Below are 19,034 nucleotides of genomic sequence, written 5' to 3'. Positions count from 1 at the left end.
ATTACAAACGAAAACCTCTTTAGATGATTTTGCCTAAATTGATTCAACATTATCAAGTGCGCTTTAATTTTTTATTTCCGAAAAGGGATTATGGAGTTTTTAAGTTTCAGTTTAATTTGATGGAAATTTAAAGGTTAAGCCTTATCAGAGAATTAAACAATAACCAAACATAATTTTATAATATTTATTAAAAAAATTTAATGTTATAATATAATATTTCACACACTTAATCATATTAAAAAAGAATGCATTCATGTTAGACATTTCCCGAGTCCCACATGAGCAAAATATGTGAGATTTACTTTTGTACAATGAATCATTGGATTGCATGTAGTAATGTATGTGACCAATTTATGCTTAAAAATTGATGATTTTAGTGATCAAAATTATTAATGCTAACTCATAACCAAGATACATCAACAAATCGTGCCCCCATTGAATTAAATTTAACAGATAATGGAATATACCCAGGTGAAAATGCCTTCTCTATCTGGTCTTTATAGTATTAGTCTTTCCTCTAACAAGAAGAGAGAGAGAGAGAGAGAGAGAGAGAGAAGTAATGTGCACGTGGCGTCGTGAGATGGTGAGGTGAAGAAATGAAGGTGGGGGCCACCGAGGGGGAGACAAAAGGGAGGGAAGAGGGAAGGGTGGTGGTGGTGCGACCAGTACCACTGAGGCACTGAAACTGACTGTGCCTGTGTGTGCCCAGAGGAAGAAGAGAGGCAGAGCAGAGGCCCCCTCTCTCTCTCTCTCTCTCTCTCTCATTGGTGGGTGTGATGGTAGAGTTTCTCTCTCCATCTCTCTCTCTTTCTCTCGTCTTGTTGAACAATTGCGTGCACATCGTTCCTTCCCATTTAATGTAGAGTGCCTCTCCTCAGACCTCTCTCTGTACAATTTTTTGCCCTTTCTTTGTCTTTCATTTCCTTCATATAAAGATGTGATCGGATCTTCTCTCTTTTTGTCTTACTTTATTCATCTTTTTTCACTCCCAAACTTCTTTTATATATTATTTCTTTTAATTTGCATTTTGGAAGTTTGCTTTGACCAACTTCTTCCAAATCTATTTCGTGTGGAATGAAAGCATAACCAAAACTATATATTAATTTATAATAAATTAGTAAAAGTCATGGAGTCTAAAAGTTAGCTGGTGAGGTGCACCTTTTTGTATGTTTCTGGTTTGTAGAGTTTAGGGCGTACACACTTTCATTTTTAGTGACGATGATCGGTCCATGATATCATATGGGGGATCCTTAATCATTTTTATTTTCCTACAATCAAATATAATATTTATATTTATGGAGTATAGTTTTCAGATTGCACATGTCATGGATTGTAATCACATCAACCAATCTAAATGAAAATGATGCCATTCCTCCAATATCCTAAGTTAAACTATCATTCATACCCAATCGAGAAAAAAAATAAAAGATTAACATGATCCTTGCTACTAAAATGATGCCACGTCATGAATAAGAACACATTTACGATACGTTTACTTATTTGGGTATGAGTGTTACTCTAATTTTCTTAATGTTTGCCAACACATGAGTATTTCATAATTGTTGAAATTCAGAACATCCCTAATGTTTACCAACAACACATTAGAATTCGTAATCAAACACTTGAAAGAAATTAAAAGGAATAGTTAATTTCATACTTATTTATTCTCTGATTGTTCTCGATGATAATAATCAATGAATTTGGCAACATAATAAGAAATTGGCTATCAACTTATAATGCATGAGAGGAAATGAAGAAAACCCATTAATCCATAATTGCGGCTAAAGCTTGCTCACATGACACACACACACACACCTTTTGTTGGGTCCATGAGTCCATGGCCTGATTTTGCAATGTGGGGATATAAATAAAAAAAATGACTTGAGCATGCTACATCTACATGATTTGAAAAGGCATAGAAAATTCCAAAAATGCCAAAAAGGCTACGTACGTGTGGATGGGGGATATGTATATGCAGTATTGGTGTGGGTGCCCTTCAAAATTGTCCTCAACACGTTTGGACTTCTCATCTCTCAAGAATCAAAGATCTCACACCCGAATATAGTAATAGTAGGGAGAGATGAATTTGTTTGTTTTGAATTGCCAGATCATCATTGCATCCATATCAACCATTTTGTCTCATCCTTCCTCCTTTTTCTTTATTCTTCTTCTTCTTCTCTCCTCCTCTGCAGATTACACAATTTACAATTGCTTGCTTCTTGCTACTTTCTCTCTCTCTCTCTTTTCATGCACCTTTTTTGCTGTTGACTTTTTAGGATTTTATGGGCAGGTGGCCCACGGGGACAAAGTGAGACGAGAGCTTTGTCACGTGCATGGATTTGACATGGAATGCCAATCACTTTTTCTTTATGCAACAACACATGACTGACCTGTTATATATTGTGAATATTCTGATGCAGTGATGCCATCATTCACCAAAGCCAACGGCAGGCCTGCCTACTTTTTTTTTTTTTCTTCCTCCATTCGTTTAATGACTTTTCAAGTTTCTATTCCTTTTCCCATGTAGTCCAAATCCAGAGGTGTATTGAACAATGCTAAAATAAGAAAAAAGTTGTAGTTTATTACTTCTTGTTTACATTTCTACATGAAAAGGTTGAGCGTTTTAATAAGGGTTCCTTCGGCAATAGTGTGAAAAGCAATCTTATTATTATTATCATTATTATTAGGGCTTGTTCAATATAGGTCCCTAAAAATTCTATTTCCTAGACATATACCCATCACTTTATAAATCTATGAGTAATGCTATATAGACGCACAACATTGACCACCTTAGCTGACCACCTTATGTGGAAACTAATGTGTCATGCCATGTCAATTAATGAATGTTGTCATGAGGCCACTTACTAGGAACGCTAGGGTTTTTTAATTTGTTTTTTAATTGACATGGTGACATTCATTAATTGACTTGGCATGACACATCAATTGCCACATAAGGTGGTAAGCTAAAGTGGTCAATGTTGTGTGTCTAAACAGCATTACTCATAAATCTATTAGTAAAACCCAATTTCAAACTTAAATGACAAAACGATTCTGGTGCCAACGACTTAATTCCTAGTAGGTTTCCAATAACGTGATCGCTTCCTCTTTCTCTATTTTCAATTTCAAATCCGCCCATAAATTTGATTGCTTTTGTAACGAAGGCTGTGGCCAACTGGGCATGGATTGAATATTTGATTTACAGCTCTTCAGTTATGTTTTATTGTCTCTATTCTTACGAAAACCTAAGCTCAATTTACTACAGAATATACAATTTATATTTTATTGTCTCTGTTGTTATTAGCTTTTCATTTATCCCAAATTTTGCATTTTCATCTACCCCAACTCTTGCCCTCTTATTAGTACCATTCATTACCTAGATTGGTATAAATTTGTGTAGCAATCAGTTTCAATTTTTTTTCCAGTTATGTTTCTTTTATCATATTGCTAAATGTTGTTTTCTATCTTGCATAGTTGGTTGTTTTTCTAGCCAAAAGTTTGGTTTGTTTAAGTTGCGCACACCACGTGTTTAACGAAATTCCAATATGAGCTATTAGAGCACAAGTGAAGTGTGATGTTGTTATTTTATATGTAGAGGAGATGTAAGTAGATAAGGTCCTTGTAGTTTCTACACATGGGTATTGGTGAGTACATTATGGGGTCATATTTGAGTGGCATGTGCAATTCGGGGGTAGGTAAATTATATGTTGTTTGGTATCATATTCACAGAGTAGGTAAATTACGTGCAATATTTAGGAGTTTGATTTCTTAGGTAGGTAAATTTATTATTATTTCTTACATAAAGGTTGTGAAGTGTTTGATCGAGAACAAGTTGGATAAGAACTTTCATGCAATGAAAATGTCGCTATGACAATATTTCAATTCAATCACACATTGTCATATAATTAAGAAAGTTAAAAATACCCGACAACTTAGCGTGATTAGTTTGGAATACCCCTCAATGGTATTCCTGATCGATGTAGGTAAATTTCTATATGAAAAAGTTGGGAGTGAGGTTTGCAATGCTATTGTCCACTCCGTCATTGCTCATCTTGTAGGGAATTAATTCTAAAGTGTTGTGGCCATACAAGAACCTACAAACTAATCCAAATATCAATATATGCAACTAACCACTTCTTCAACAAAAGCGGAACTTATCTCTATATAGAGCTATATTAGAGACGTGATTAAATATTGTTCAAATAGTTTTATTCTTCATTATAAACGGATTACTGTTTAATGATGACTTATGGCGGAAGAGATTATACTTTTGAACTTGGGGCATGAACAAGAACAATTTGGGAATTTAAGAGGCAGAGAGTGGTAGAAAAAAAAGCCCACATCCCACAAATGAGGGCCGAGGTTTCACAACCATTGCAGGCCGAGTCAAATTTTCAACGAGCCCACAGTCTAATAAGGCAAAGAAGTCACCTCTCTCTGAAGGCCCAGACCCTTAAACCCCGAAAGCAAATGCAAAACCCTCACTAGAAGAAACCAGGCACCAAAACAACAACCGAAAAGGAAAAGTATGGCCAATCGGTGGCGCTCAGCCGGCGGCAGCCTCCGCGCGGTTCTGCAAAACCCTAGCTCGCCACAACAAGCTCCATTTCAATCCTTTTCGGCTCTGTATCACACAATCCAAGCCATTCCGAGGGAATGCACAGGGAACAGAGTCTCCGTCAAAGACCGAGCCCAGGGTCGAATTCCAGCCGTCGTGTTCTCGCAGGAGCTAAACCCTAGCACCACCACCGTTCGATCGGTCTCCAAAAAGCACTTGTTGACCACCGAGAGGAAGCAGATTCAGGCCATTCTCAAGTCAGTTGAGCTCCCGTTTTTCTGCTCCACTAGGTTCCCGCTCCAGATCCGAGCCGGGTCCGGGTCATCTGATCTTCTTGAATCCGGAAATGTCCTACCCATCAAGGCAATTACTCATTTCTTCATCCATGCCTTTCTTGTTTTAAAAATTATATATATAAAAGCTTGAAATTTATAACTTGTTTTGGATTTTTGGGATTGTGATTGTGTGCAGATTCATAGGGACGAAGAGAGTGGGAAGATACTGAATTTGGTGTTTGTTTGGGCGGATGAGGGCTCGCAGCTGAAAGTGGATGTCCCTGTTGTTTTCAAAGGTGAAGATGATTGCCCTGGTCTCAAAAAAGGTAATTTCTTTGCTTTTTAAAACACTATGTTTTCTGTGTGCGCACCCAATTTTCACATTAACAAAAACGTTTCAATTTTGTCATATCCTGTAGATGCTGATCAATCCTTCAAGCTTTTGTTGTGCATTCTATCCTTCAAGTTTTTGTTGTGCATTCTATCCTAAAACCTAAAACCATACATAATGAAGTTGGATACTTATTTGGCCATGGCTGTGGTACATTGCTTCAGCTCATGCTGTTCCTTTTATAATCTGTGTATCCTTAGCTGTTACTTGTTGAAAACCAACAAAATGAAGCTACTGCAGCTACCATTGTTGCCGTTGTTATTGTTTAAAGTATACATGTGTAAATGCTTATCATTACTGGAGTTCCTGTTTTACACATTGTGTCGTCACTGCCTTTATTTCGTGTATGTTTTCCATATGCACCGATTATTCTGAGTACAACATTCACATTGCGAGAGTACGACTGCCATGTATTTAATTTTTCAAGCATCTGACAGAAGTTCATTCAAGATTGATTATTGTTGGGCATAATTGACTATGTAGTTTGTACACTGATTATGACTTGTTCTGCCAAAACAGGTGGTCATCTGAACAAAATTAGAACTAGTCTAAAGTACCTTTGCCCAGCTGAACACATTCCTCCCAAAATTGAGGTTGATGTCAGCAAGCTAGATATAGGCGATAGGGTGTTCATCCCTGATGTTGAGGTTCATCCATCCATGAAGCTTCTAAGTAAGAACGAAACCATGCCCATATGTAAGATAGTCGCAACAAAGTTGGAGAACCCAGAATCTGCAGGAGTTTAGGCACTGATGCACAATTTTACGGCTTTCCTGCATTTGGTAGCTTGAATCACGAGGAGAAGAAAGAAGTTCAATAAGTCTTGATTTTTCCTAAGGCTACTGATTGAGCTGGTGGTATGTGCCGTGTGATTCCCAAGTTGAAAAAGAATTGTCATTGTTGTTTAGAACATAATCAGACAAGCTGAATTTTCTTGTAGCACTCTGAATAGAATCAGTGTTTGTTATATCATGTGCTGTTATCATCTCTCAGAATTTTCATGCATATAGCTTTAGCTTCAGTGAAGTGGTTAACAGAAGTTTACAGCATACACGAGCTATATTTGTTATTTTGTTTCATCTTTCCCCCGCTTATAATCTCACAGTAAAAGTATATAAGATTTATTCTGTTATTTTGTGCTTACAAGTTACATCACAGTCTCTAGAATTTGGATTGTTCCTTCCTGTTCATTTTTCCAGCTTGATAGCTGGTGTGAATAATTTCCTACGTTCATATGCCTGGAATTTTTAGTGACGACCCGAGTAAACTTACCTGCAATGCAATTGAGTTTTGGCCTCTTGTGTCTGTCGTTGTCCATTTTTTCTCGTCACATGATATTTGAGGAGAGAGACAGACTAAATCGTATACACCCCCCGGTTACATGTGTTTCTCCAGAGTAATATAAGAGAGATTTCACATGTGTTCACATAGGATGATGGGGGTGACAGGGACACAGATCATGCCATGGAATTGAACAATTATATAACAATTCAATGGATGTAATGCTAGTGAATTTTACCAACCCACCATTCCATTCTAAGTCAACACGTTCCCTCCTTTTTCTGCCACTCTGCTTTTTGATGTTTATCAAATCTACCATATCTTGACCATATTAACATTAGTAAAGTTTCAATTGAATGTAGGTGGATGTTGAAAATTGACGTCCACTTTTGGATGGATTGCGATGTCAATAACTAAAAAGCTTCTCAACACTACACTAACAATCATATGGCATCTATGTATCACATTTTCCATATTCTTCAAACTTCTTTTTTTCATGCCAAGTTTTCTTATTATGTTATTTATGCATATTAAATTTATTTATTTTCTCCAACCCAAGTTTCGTATTCTCTTCTAATGTTAGAAGAAATTCAAAGTTCAAATCTCCCCTTATTGTTGATTAAAAAATATTAACTACTGGCAACTGATGTAATGCATTATAGTTAGAGTGTTGCTATTTGGATCACATTTACTGACCCGCATTGTTGACCACCTCTCTAATATAAGTGAGTCCCATGTACACTGCTATGATCCAATTCTATTAGAAAGATGTTTAGTTACAAAAAGCAATTATGTGTTTTCAGTTGGTGAATTTAACTAAACCCCATAGTTATCCACATCATCCGCGAAAACAGAAATTGATAATGTCGCGGATTCTATATTTATATATTTTAGCTTGAAAATTATCCAGTTGATTGATTTCGTGTTATTAATTAATGAATTAATTTAAAATTGTAATATAAACAGAAATAACGGCTTTCAAACATGGTTAGAGAGAAAACATAGGCATAAGAATATTGACCTCTCGAGACAGCTTTATACGTTTGTTGTAGTAGTAATTGCAAACCGCGTTATTGTGAAAAACGAAAAAGGTAAGCGAATTAACGAACGCCACCGTCTCAGGCAGAGGCACTAGTTCTTCTCTCATGGCCTGGTCTCTCGAGCAAGATCCCTCATGGATCTTCTCCTGGACCTCCTAGGCCGCCTCCTTCCCGCCAATTTCCTCATCTCACCTCCTGCGCCATAATTCATCAAAATTCAATTCGTTTGGGTTTGTGATTGTGATCATGAGTGATTTCGACCATGGGTTGGTTGTCTAACATTTCCTTCTCTTCTTCCTCCTCGTCGTCCCCTTCTTCGTCGTCGTCGGTGTTCAGATCATCGTCCGCCGAGTCGCCAAAACAGAAGGCGAGCGATGACGGAGGATGGATGTTCCGATCGAGGAGGAAGCTCACGCGACAGAGGAAGCAGCTTTTGATCAGCGGCGGCGGAGACCAAGACGGTGGAGGTGGAGCCATGAACAAATGTCCGAGTTCGCCGTTGCCTGAAATTGCATCGTCGCTGGCGACTCCGCAGCCGCTTCCTTTGCCGGAATTGGCGAAAGAGAGGTGCCGGAAAGAGAGGGGCTCGGGTTGCAATTCCGGTGATATTGGAGACAGTCGATTGCCGTCTCCCAAGGCCGGTGACGGTGCCGCCTTGAACACTCCGAATCAGAGGTACAATTTTTGTGATTCTCTTCTTTGATTTTCATATTTTGTGTTGTGGTTTGATTCATTTTATTTTGTTATCTTTCGAAATGGTCGCATAAGGGCTTATTTCAATTCCTATTGCTAGTTCTTAGAGAAAAACATTCAAACATTTAATGGATTAATGACATGCTTGAATTATTTAGGTGGAGAAAAAAAGATTGAGGATTTGTGAATTTGAATGCACTAACATATCCATGTCTGTCAGATATTCTTTGTTGCAGATTTGGTTTTTGAATTTCCTTTAATTTATACATACATATGCTAATACTTAAAGTATGACTTCTGTGTTGACATCTAGTTTTTGCATTTTCAGTGTGTTTGCTTCCCGAGACACAAGAAAGAATAATGACCATGCATTCGAGACAAGATCAAGGTCTAGGAGGAAGAATCGAGATAGGAATGGTTTAGAGATCTATCAAAAAGACTTCAGGCTTGATGTTCCTATTCGGAGCGCTCCTGCTAGTCCTTTCTCAAGTCCTACACTCAGCCCGCACAGACGCAGTGCTGGTGATCTGCTCCCTCACATCAATCCTATGGGAAATCAAGTCTGGTATACCCCCGAGATCCCCACTTCCGATATGAATCCCGGGCTCCCTCCCCCTGCCTTCTCAGATTACTCTATAGTTAGCAATGATAATTCCCCTGTACACAGTCCTTCAAATAGAAGTCCCTGCCGAAACCCCAGAAGCCCACCAGGCTCAACATCACCATTGCATACCAAATTATCAATTGAAGTCTCCACATCCCGGCGCGAGGGTAATGGTTATGGTGAAGTCCATCCATTGCCTTTGCCTCCTGGAGCAAGCCTTAGCCTACCTTCGCCACAAGCTCTACTCACACCCAAACCAGAGTCCCAGCCAGTCAAAGGACAATGGATAAAGGGAAAGCTAATTGGGCGTGGCACGTTTGGAAGTGTTTATGTTGCTACCAATAGGTATATACAGTTCCATACACTGTTAATGATAGTTTCTCTTTGTCTTTCTAAATGCTGATCAGGGTTTTTATGTTGTAACAGAGAAACTGGAGCTTTATGTGCAATGAAGGAAGTTGAATTATTTCCTGATGACCCAAAATCTGCAGAATGTATAAAGCAGCTACAGCAGGTTATTATTGATATGTATAGATAAGCTTTTTACTTCCTCCCACCCCTCTTGTAGATTTAGCTATCCTGGATTTTTCTGTTTGACATCACTTTTTCCTAAATTACCTGTTGAACCTCAGGAGTACCACTGTATCAGGAGGCAGTATGGCTACTTTCAGCCTATTGGATATCTGAACTTATATTTTCGTTTATATAATTAATTAGACACTTGAAAACTAAAGTTAACTTTTGTGGGCTGGGATGGTGGCAGAATAATTTTTCCATGGAATCTATTTTGATGGACTCTGAATCTCTGGTTTGGTGGTTCTGCGAATGTGTTGAGTTTATGAGTTATATATTATGTCAGGTTATCAGTGTACTTCCTACTCATTTATTCTTATTTCAGGAAATCAAAGTTCTCAGCCAGCTGAAGCATCCTAATATTGTGCAGTACTATGGAAGTGAAATAGTGAGTAATGTGGCACTTGCATGTTTAGGCATCCAGGCACAGTTTTATCCATTGGAGTATTCCTTAAAAAAGCACAATATGTGTTCTTTTGTATGCAGGTTGATGATCGATTTTATATATATCTGGAGTACGTCCATCCCGGTTCTATTAACAAATATGTCCATGAACATTGTGGAGCCATAACGGAAGCTGTTGTTCGCAGTTTCACTCGCCATATACTCTCTGGGTTGGCTTACTTGCACAGCACAAAGACAATACACAGGTACAATCACAGCAAAAATGGAATGTGAGACTAGATCCAATGTAGCAAATAAAAATTAGTATTTCATGCACCTGAGCCAAAAATTTTGTCATTGTCAGATGTGGACGAATTTTTTTCAGTGAAAAGGCCTATACAATTGTACTCGGGGTCAACTAGGTTTCATAGATTTTTTATTTTTTATTTCTGTTGGTAGGGACATCAAAGGGGCTAATTTGCTTGTCGATTCGTGTGGGGTTGTCAAGCTAGCTGACTTTGGAATGGCAAAACATGTAAGTTCTGGTTCTTTCTTCATTCCTTTCTTTAGATTATCATTCTTCACACTCCTTTTTCTCCTTGACATTGTGGAAATGCTGTTTGATTTATTAAACATCTAGTCATCTGGCGGTTGTCAAGCTAGCTGATTTTGGAATCTAGTCATCTGGCGGTTGTCAAGCTAGCTGATTTTGGAATCTAGTCATCTAGCGGTTCTACACATTGATACATGCGAGTCACCATTCTTCATGTGGCTATTTATAATTACTGTCATCATAAGCAATGTTTAGTTTCTACTGTTGTTGCCACCATATCACTTTCTGTGATTCATTGTTTACTATCTGATCTTGGGCTTACATAGTTGAATTTATTTGTTGCATAGCTTTCGGGACACGTAGGGAATCTTTCTCTGAAGGGAAGTCCATACTGGATGGCTCCAGAGGTATCTTTTGCTAATCAGTCTGTGGTGGCTTAGAGGGGCTATGCGCCTTCAGATACTGATACAATTTTCTTCCTGCAGCTCATGCAAGCTGTGATGCATAAAGATAACAACTCTGATCTGGCTCTTGCTGTTGATATATGGAGTTTGGGTTGCACTATTATTGAGATGTTCACCGGAAAACCTCCTTGGAGTGAGTATGAAGGGGTAAGTACATAATGTAGTTTCTGTATTCAACCATGAAACCTGTTTCATCTTGTGCTTTGAAGGTGTACTCCATTGGGTCTAATTTGAGGTCAAAATAGTTGAAACTTGTAAGATACAAAATGGGATCCAGTGCATGCTTTTACCTGATCATGTACAGTTTGATAAAATCATAAACTTCTTTTAGCTTTTACCCGATCATGTAAGTGTATCTTTGCTCATCTCCCTCTCCACTTGGCATTGTGAATGTATATTCCAGTTCAAGTTCATTTATAATTTTCTGCACTGCATTAAAACCCCTCCCTCTGTTTTCTAAACACTTTATTAATGCAGGCTGCAGCCATGTTTAAAGTTATGAAAGATCTTCCACCAATTCCCGAAACATTGTCATCTGAGGGTAAGGATTTCCTGAGACGCTGCTTTCGAAGAAATCCTGCAGAGAGGCCAACTGCTGCCATGTTATTAGAACATCGATTCTTAAAAAACTCTCAGCCGCAGGATGTCCAGTCTGTCACCCCGTCTGTCACCCAGGCATCTAATGGGATGAATTACATGGTAAATATAAATGCCAGCCCTCTTGTTTTTATTAAAGTCTAGTTATTAGTATTACAATTTGTGTTATGGCTACAGGATAAACCCCGTCCAGTCGAACTTGAAAGAAAATATGATCAGTCACTGATGATTCCGGGCATACTTGGACCCCAGACCAGTGCATTCCCAATTCGGTGATTGCCAAGTCTTGGATGCTGACAGATCCAGCTTCTTGCAAAATTCTTTTTCTCCAGTAAACTGGCCAACAATGTCCTTATGAAACTTCAAATTTAACAGTGGCCTCATGTTAACCTTGAGGACCTTCCCGGATTATCTTCTCCATCTCAGTTTGCAATTCAAATACCACATCCCCGCTACCGAAAGCTATATTGTTTTCAGATGACTTGCGGAGAGGGAACGATAGCTGCCTTTCTGTTCATATTTCTGCAGAGAAAGCGGCTTCTGAATTGTAGGCGTAGCGGATGATGCTCTGGTAGGTGATTCGCAGGCATAGAGTGTTACCCTTGTAGATTCTTTCCCTCATCCTTTTTTGTGGTGTGGAAGTTTATCTTGCACTGGGACTTTAGAAGCAATTTTTGTATGCCACTAACTTATTTTTGAGCTTCAGCAGAAGAAGTCTTTCGACAAGGCCTTCAAAAGAAAGAAAAAGTAAACGTTGTTTTTACTCTAAAATAAATGATTTTGCAAATTTTATTTCACACTGATATTTGTCAAGTTGATGCAGTTCAAATCAAACTCAACTGCTTTGTTTTAGTACAAGCAATAGTCAAAATTAGAGAGGAGGGGTTTCTCACACGCACAACTACTGATGCCATGCGGGTTTCTCTAATCAAACTCAACTGCTAGATCTGGTTCTGTGCAGCACTTAATAATGGTTTTCTCTAATTAGGCCATCAGCACATTTATCTGATGCTAAATAAAAAGTTCAACAAAACCAAAAAAATAAAAAGGGTTACATTTATACCAGAAGAGGAATTGTATTGGAACCCCCGTGCATATAAGACAAAAATGTGTTAGAAAACATTCGTTTTCAAATTCCCAAAAATATAAAGAAAAAATTTTAAGACAACTTTTCTAGTAGAAGTTTGTCTTTTAACAAGTCTAATTTTCGAGCCTGTTTGGCAGGATTTTTGAAGGGTTGAAAATGTTTTCCAGATTATCAAAAGTGATTTTAGTGACATAGAGGCACTTTTTATTAAGCTCATTTTTCGGAAACATTTGATTTTTAATAACAAATTTATTATGTATCTAATTAAAATGCTTTCAATTAAAGCATTTCTAAGAATAATGATTATGAAGGAGAGAGAATCGAGCTTATGACCTCGAATACATGAATAAATACTCTTAATCACTTAAATTACGATACTAAAAATAATAATAATTCATAGAATCACTTATGAGTGGAAAGTCTCCAAAAGGAATTTTCAATGGTAAATATATCAATTAGCAACCTTTAATTTCACAGATAAAAAGTCCCTATCAACTCAATTTGACATTTTCCATTAGTGGTCCACTCCAAGTCTCCAAAAACCATTAATTTTCTCCTTCTTTTTACCATTTTCTATCTAGTGGTGCCCTTTGAAATTTGGATGACTCTCTCTCTCTCTCATATGGTCAAAATCAAAATAAAGAAAGAAATATTTATTGCCAAAATTCCTGAAAAAGACGAATCCTTTTTGGCACCATCATATAAATCATATTTATTTTTTTAAGCAGCCATGACAAAGTGCTCTGACGGGGTTGAAACTTGAACCCATTTTGAACATTTATATCCTCTTCTCCTCCGCAGCTCTCCAGAGAGTGCTCAGAGAGACACAGATGGAACCTCCACCAGCACAAGCCATAGAGACTTCCAGCAACAATTTTCAGGCAGGAGAAGATGAGCAGGACAAAGTCATCAATGACTGGTAATAATTCAATTAATTAATTTCTTCTTTTATATTGTTTTCTTCTGTAAATTTGTAATTGGATTTACTGTTTTATATAATTTTTTTTGGATTTTGTTTTGTGAGTGCAGTTGTTCCTGCTTTTATGACTGCACAGAGACCTGCTTTGATTACTTATTCTGTAATCTCTGTTAGATGAGATGGGATTAGATTAAGCTTATAAGTTCATGTTGGTACTAGTTTTATCCTTTTTTCTTTTTGTTTTTGTTTTTGTTTTTGTTTTCTTTGACTAGCTTGCCTGTTGATTACATTGGATTTAACATGAATATGATTTTTTAATACCCCTTTTGATTTAATTTTGTTTCTTGGCCAAATTCTTGTGTTTTGGGGCATGATGAGTATCTCATATGATCAGCAGCAGTCCAAATCTAATTGGGGGCTACTTGTAACTTGCAAGAATCCCATTCCTTACAATATATCACTAAAAGGCTAAGCAGGAATGTACTGTATTTAGGTTCTTTTCTTCAATACTGTTTAGTTTTCTAGTTTGAAAAGAAGAGGAATAAGATAGTAGTGTGATGTTGGCAACTCTTTTATTACTAAGAAAATGGTCTACAATTTAGGGATTTGGTCGCTATGTGTCTGGCTGAAAATTTGTCCAACTCGAGAGAAAGATTTATTTGAAACGGAGATAACACTATTTTGCTATTCCCGATCAGTAACACTATGACACGGGTGATAATACTTTCACCTGACATAGCATTATTGGCCGGAGATAGCTATCCCCGTTGCAGCTAAGTTTTTCTGCAATAAGAGAGTAATTTTTCGATGTCACTGTAACACATGTGACTTGGTGCAATCTTGGATTCCTAGATTAATTCTTGAAGCATCCAAGTTTTTGACCTGAAAAATGAATCGGCCAAAACCTAAAAAATAGTCAGTGAACAAAATCAAGCAAGATTAGCTCAATCTCAGCATATCACGTGTGTCCAAATATAGCACGCCTTCATAATTTCTCCCAAATTTGAAGAGAAAATAAAAGTAAACCTAATCCAAACAAATCCATTGTAATTTATCACAAACAATTTCATTGTAATCCTTTGATCTCTGTTCACAGAAGTTTCTTGTTATTTTTGTAACGTACAATTGAGTATTAGTTAGTTACTTTGAATTGCGTCTTGCACTGGTCTTGCGTGATTTGTGCTTTCCTTCTACAACAAAACCAACCATACAAGCTTTCTTCACCTTCACTGATTTTTGCTAAGGCTTTAGATGTTCTCAAGGCAAAGCCAACATATTCTACATTGGACTTCAAATTTTTCAAGAAAAAAAAAAAAAAAAAAGGAAGGAAATATACCTTCATACTCATACATAGCTACTTGCTGAACTATGTGTGTGGAGATTGGCCACTCCCCCGTCCACAAAATACAATCAAAACTACAGGGGATTTGAAAATTTTCTAAAGAATTCTTGCGTAAAAAGAATCATGTAGAATATAGTTAAAGATTCGAAGAACTTCATCCGACCTTTATTGGTTGATCATTTTGTTGAGTGTATATCTCACATTATAAAATTAAAGTATTACCAAAAATATATATAGCGTCTTAAAATAAGGAGAGATCCCGAATTCAAATTTCTGTAATTGTACCCTCAATTCAAAGTATTTCAACACACCCACACAGGCAAGAAGTACACACAAACACATGCATTGAATTGTCCCAACTTGTAAATCTCCTCTGCATTTCCCACTTGCATATTAGTGATACTTGCTCCTCAAGGTGACAAAGTCTAACCCCATTTGCCGGCTTGACTTCATGATCTCAAATAAGGCCTTGATAGATCCATTTTACTAGCTCCCATTATACTGTGCATGCTTATGCTTCTTTCCACTAGTTGATAGAAAATATCTATCTATGAATATATATATATATAAATGCGCTTCGACAAATAAATTTGATTTCCTTCATGTTAAAATGCGCTCCAACTCCTACCCTACCCTAAGACTAAAGTCAACTTGAGAGTACGCTAGCTAGTGTCCCTTTTCCAGGAACTAAAATACATCATCCTAATCGCTTGTTAAAAATAATTAATTAATTTAATCCATGTCGAGTGGCTGCTCCATACTTCTTAATAATCCGATAATAACCCAAATGCAATTAGACCAAACTCAATTGAATAAGACAACTCCAGTTAGTGCCTCTGCCACTCTCCCAGATAACATAATTAACTGCATCTGCACAACTTCATGCACTTTCCTCTGAGTCTTCGACTGTCTCCCTCTGTGTATAAATATGGTGCTGCTTCTACTTTGCTACTCTGCAAGAAATGGAGCATAAATTCTGTGTTGTTACCTTGTTTTGCCTCTTGTTCCTCAGCCCTCTTGTGTCCTGTCAGCTTGATTATAGATTCTATGATGCCACTTGTCCCAACCTGACCAGGATTGTTCAATCTGGCGTTTGGTCAGCTATTGCAAAGGATTCTAGAATTGCAGCCTCACTTTTGAGGCTTCACTTCCATGATTGCTTTGTTAATGTAATTAGCTTGTCTTCACTCATTTCTTATATATTTACTACATCTAAATACTTGTGTTTGTCTAACTATAATCATTAACAAAATATCCCAACCCTATTTCTTGTATACAATTTTATAAAAGTTAAAGCTATTATAATTCGAGGACCTTGTACTTAATTTCTGACTATTTTCTGAAGATGTTCAGTTGGTCAAGGCAATGTGCATGCCCCTTGCAGCCAAATTTGAATCTCCCTCCACAAAATTTAGATTAGTTTAGAATACCGAATTGTTAAAAAGAACGAGATTGTTTGCTAATTTGATTAGCTCTGGTTTATTGACTACTTGGTTTGATTTTGTGGGGAAGCAGGGATGTGATGCATCTTTGTTGCTTGATGATACCGGCAGTCTTAATGGGGAGAAAAATGCACCGGGCAACAAAAATTCAGTCAGAGGTTTTGAGGTGATTGACACAATCAAGTCAACTGTGGAGGAAGCTTGCCCATCCACTGTTTCTTGTACTGACATAATCACTCTTGTGTCAAGAGCAGCTGTTTATTTTGTAAGAAGCTAGCTCCTTAATTTACTATGCAGAGATTTATGAAATGAATCATTTAATTAATCTCTGAAATAACCCCAAGTAATTTAAATTTCTACATCATTTATCTTGTTTTTTTGGTCAGAGTGGAGGGCCATATTGGCCTGTACCCTTGGGTCGTCGAGATAGCACAACAGCAAGTCAAAATGCAGTTAATGAACAGTTACCATCACCCTTTGAGCCCTTGGAGAACATCACTGCAAAATTTACAGCAAAAGGCCTTGACATAAAGGATTTGGTTGTGCTCTCAGGTTTGCTTCCTATCTCATTTCAACTTCTCACGTTTGAAAACTTATCACACCCTTATTTGTAACGGTTTAGAAATTTAACGGGTTCACGACGACACACTTAATACGAGAATTCTTATTCAATAATAGCACTTTCATAATTCTTGGACGGGTTCATATTTTCCTAAAAGGGTTTTCAGATTTGTTATGAATCCATCATACTAAACAAAATAAAATTTTGGCTGCTAATTACAAAGGTTAATGAGCCATATATGTGTGGGCTTTATGTCTTTATGCAGGTGCACATACCATCGGCTTTGCTCAATGCTTCACGTTCAAGACAAGACTCTTCAACTTTGGTGAGTCTGGCAAGCCTGACCCAACATTGGACGCATCACTTTTACAAAATCTGCAAAGTTTGTGCCCAAATCAAGCAGACTCTGACACTCAATTGGCTCCTCTGGATCCTGTCACTTCAACCAAGTTTGACAATATATACTTCAAGAACCTTGTAAACAATTCTGGACTTCTACAGTCAGATCAAGTGCTTATGGGGAACAATAGAACTGCTTCAATGGTTTTTGGCTACAGCAAATTACCTTTTCTGTTTTACAGGGACTTTGGGGCATCAATGGTGAATATGGCCAATATTGGTGTGCTCACAGGAAGCAATGGAGAAATCAGGAAAAACTGTAGGGTGGTGAATAAGAAAACCACTGCCTAGTTGTTAGTGTGCGTGTGTTTTGTGTTAAATACTTAAAATATATGCTCTTGATTACACACCTTTTAGGGCTAGTTTGGGATTGTTGTCACTCTTTAAAAAAGTTGCTCTTACTGTGCTTTGAAAATAATTAGATGTAAAGTAAAGGAGCTCCACGTTTAATATAAAACTGTTGTAATTGTGAATAATGACTAAAATAAACATGATGTTGAAAGTGTTATGCATTAATCATGTGGTGGTAGTGGTGGTGGTGGTATTGGTGGAGGTGGTGGTGAAAGAGATGGAGGTGGAGGTGATGGTGAAGGAGGTGGAGGTGGAGGAGGAGGTGGTGGTGGTGGCGAAGGAGGAGGAGGAGGATGTGATGGCGGTGGTGGGTGGTGGTGGGGGTGGAGTTGGATGTGGAGGTCGAGGTGGTGTCATTTTAAAAAATTGATGATGGTAATTTGAGAATAAAAAAATTCATTACATGATCATCTCTGCTTATTTTGAAAGTAGCTTTGAAAAGCAGCCCAAAGTTTGCTTTTTAAAAGCTGTAGTCAAAAGCCCATTGCTTTTAAAATAATTGGGATATTTTATTTTTACCAAACACCTTAAACTGCTTAACTTTAAAGTGAAGTAGGTTTTGACAAAAAGAAAAAAAAAAGAAAAAAAAAAAACCCAAACTGGGCCTTAGTGAGATTGCATTAATCAAAAGTGTTGGTTATATCAAGGTCACATTGGATACAACTAGAAAGTAATCAATCTCCACTGTAATAGGCAAGAAGCCACCCTCCACATCAAATTATAATATTCCACCTAAATACTAATAAAGCTTCCAATGAGGGATTATTTGAGGGACACATTTGTAGGGTCTACTTTAGATTGTATTTAACTAATCCAAACAGTCTATTTTGTAGATATTCATTCAAAGTTCATCTCTACAAAAAATCACTTGAATCCGATATCATTTGACCACTCAATTAAATTATTGAAATTTAAGTACTTTCTTGAAGTACTGTGTTAATTGATTTTGTATGACACAATTAGATGTTTAAACGATTTTCGATTTGTCTATTTTTGTCACGACCCGATTCGAAAATAAGGAATACTCCCGAATCAGGTTGCGTGAATTGAAAGGAATAAATAAAAGGACTAAAAAATTGGTTAAAATACATTACCATTATATATTTAAAAAAATTATAATAATCTTACAAGGGTACAAGATATAAATAAAAGTTACACTCTAAACAAATCCAACTTCTTTGATTTCGTTTTTGTCTTGCCCACTAATTAATCTGAAAAACAAAATAGGTGAGGGATGATCAAACCACCGCTCAGTGAGTAGATTATGTAATATGCCAGTCAAGCAATGTCATTTTACACCCTCTAGAAAATATAATATAAATTTACACAATCCAAATCATATCACATCATTCCTTCAAATCTTGGTTATCCTTCACAAATTGTACCCAGCACGTGACTCATATTGGCCTCACTGCCATATGTCCCCGCCTGGTGCACATTTATCTTTGGGATACCCTGTAACTGAAGTTCTCATGTTCCACGAATAACACATACTTCACAAAAACTCCAAATAATATATAAT

The 19,034-nt window shown here is 37.2% G+C and overlaps 3 protein-coding genes across 3 annotated transcripts; all 3 read left to right on the top strand.

Annotated features, from left to right (window-relative positions):
• Positions 1-4,445: 4,445 nt before the first annotated feature.
• Positions 4,446-6,188, top strand: LOC148293329 (Ribosomal protein L25/Gln-tRNA synthetase, anti-codon-binding domain-containing protein). The gene is made up of 3 exons (XM_088244873.1): positions 4,446-4,918; positions 5,027-5,156; positions 5,741-6,188. Exons 1-3 carry the CDS (start codon positions 4,526-4,528, stop codon positions 5,965-5,967), a joined length of 750 nt encoding a protein of 249 aa, XP_088100999.1. The 5' UTR covers positions 4,446-4,525; the 3' UTR covers positions 5,968-6,188.
• Positions 6,189-7,513: 1,325 nt separating this feature from the next.
• On the top strand, positions 7,514-13,734 carry MAPKKK5 (mitogen-activated protein kinase kinase kinase 5). The gene is made up of 11 exons (XM_021969373.2): positions 7,514-8,217; positions 8,564-9,184; positions 9,266-9,353; positions 9,738-9,800; positions 9,899-10,062; positions 10,256-10,331; positions 10,697-10,756; positions 10,835-10,960; positions 11,291-11,512; positions 11,588-13,416; positions 13,527-13,734. The coding sequence occupies exons 1-10, from the start codon at positions 7,805-7,807 to the stop codon at positions 11,684-11,686; spliced, it is 1,932 nt and encodes a 643-aa protein (XP_021825065.1). The 5' UTR covers positions 7,514-7,804; the 3' UTR covers positions 11,687-13,416; positions 13,527-13,734.
• Positions 13,735-15,668: 1,934 nt separating this feature from the next.
• On the top strand, positions 15,669-17,689 carry LOC110766113 (peroxidase 10-like). Its single transcript, XM_021969375.2, has 4 exons — positions 15,669-15,927; positions 16,274-16,465; positions 16,587-16,752; positions 17,028-17,689. The coding sequence occupies exons 1-4, from the start codon at positions 15,721-15,723 to the stop codon at positions 17,450-17,452; spliced, it is 990 nt and encodes a 329-aa protein (XP_021825067.1). The 5' UTR covers positions 15,669-15,720; the 3' UTR covers positions 17,453-17,689.
• The last annotated feature ends 1,345 nt before the right edge of the window (positions 17,690-19,034 follow it).

This window comes from Prunus avium, chromosome 7, assembly GCF_965620075.1.
Source record: "Prunus avium chromosome 7, drPruAviu1.hap1.1, whole genome shotgun sequence".
Lineage (NCBI taxonomy): Eukaryota > Viridiplantae > Streptophyta > Magnoliopsida > Rosales > Rosaceae > Prunus > Prunus avium.
The sequence above is the reverse complement of the archived record's forward strand: the minus strand, read 5'-3'. Positions and strand labels throughout refer to the sequence as shown.

Coding starts and splice junctions, on each gene's coding strand:
- LOC148293329 (XM_088244873.1), top strand. CDS start 4,526: ATGGCCAATCGGTGGCGCTCAGCCGGCGGCAGCCTCCGCGCGGTTCTG. Junction 4,919..5,026: donor GAAATGTCCTACCCATCAAG/GCAATTACTCAT, acceptor GATTGTGTGCAG/ATTCATAGGGACGAAGAGAG. Junction 5,157..5,740: donor TTGCCCTGGTCTCAAAAAAG/GTAATTTCTTTG, acceptor CTGCCAAAACAG/GTGGTCATCTGAACAAAATT.
- MAPKKK5 (XM_021969373.2), top strand. CDS start 7,805: ATGGGTTGGTTGTCTAACATTTCCTTCTCTTCTTCCTCCTCGTCGTCC. Junction 10,332..10,696: donor ACTTTGGAATGGCAAAACAT/GTAAGTTCTGGT, acceptor TTTGTTGCATAG/CTTTCGGGACACGTAGGGAA. Junction 10,961..11,290: donor CTTGGAGTGAGTATGAAGGG/GTAAGTACATAA, acceptor TTATTAATGCAG/GCTGCAGCCATGTTTAAAGT.
- LOC110766113 (XM_021969375.2), top strand. CDS start 15,721: ATGGAGCATAAATTCTGTGTTGTTACCTTGTTTTGCCTCTTGTTCCTC. Junction 16,466..16,586: donor CAAGAGCAGCTGTTTATTTT/GTAAGAAGCTAG, acceptor TTTTTTGGTCAG/AGTGGAGGGCCATATTGGCC. Junction 16,753..17,027: donor GGATTTGGTTGTGCTCTCAG/GTTTGCTTCCTA, acceptor GTCTTTATGCAG/GTGCACATACCATCGGCTTT.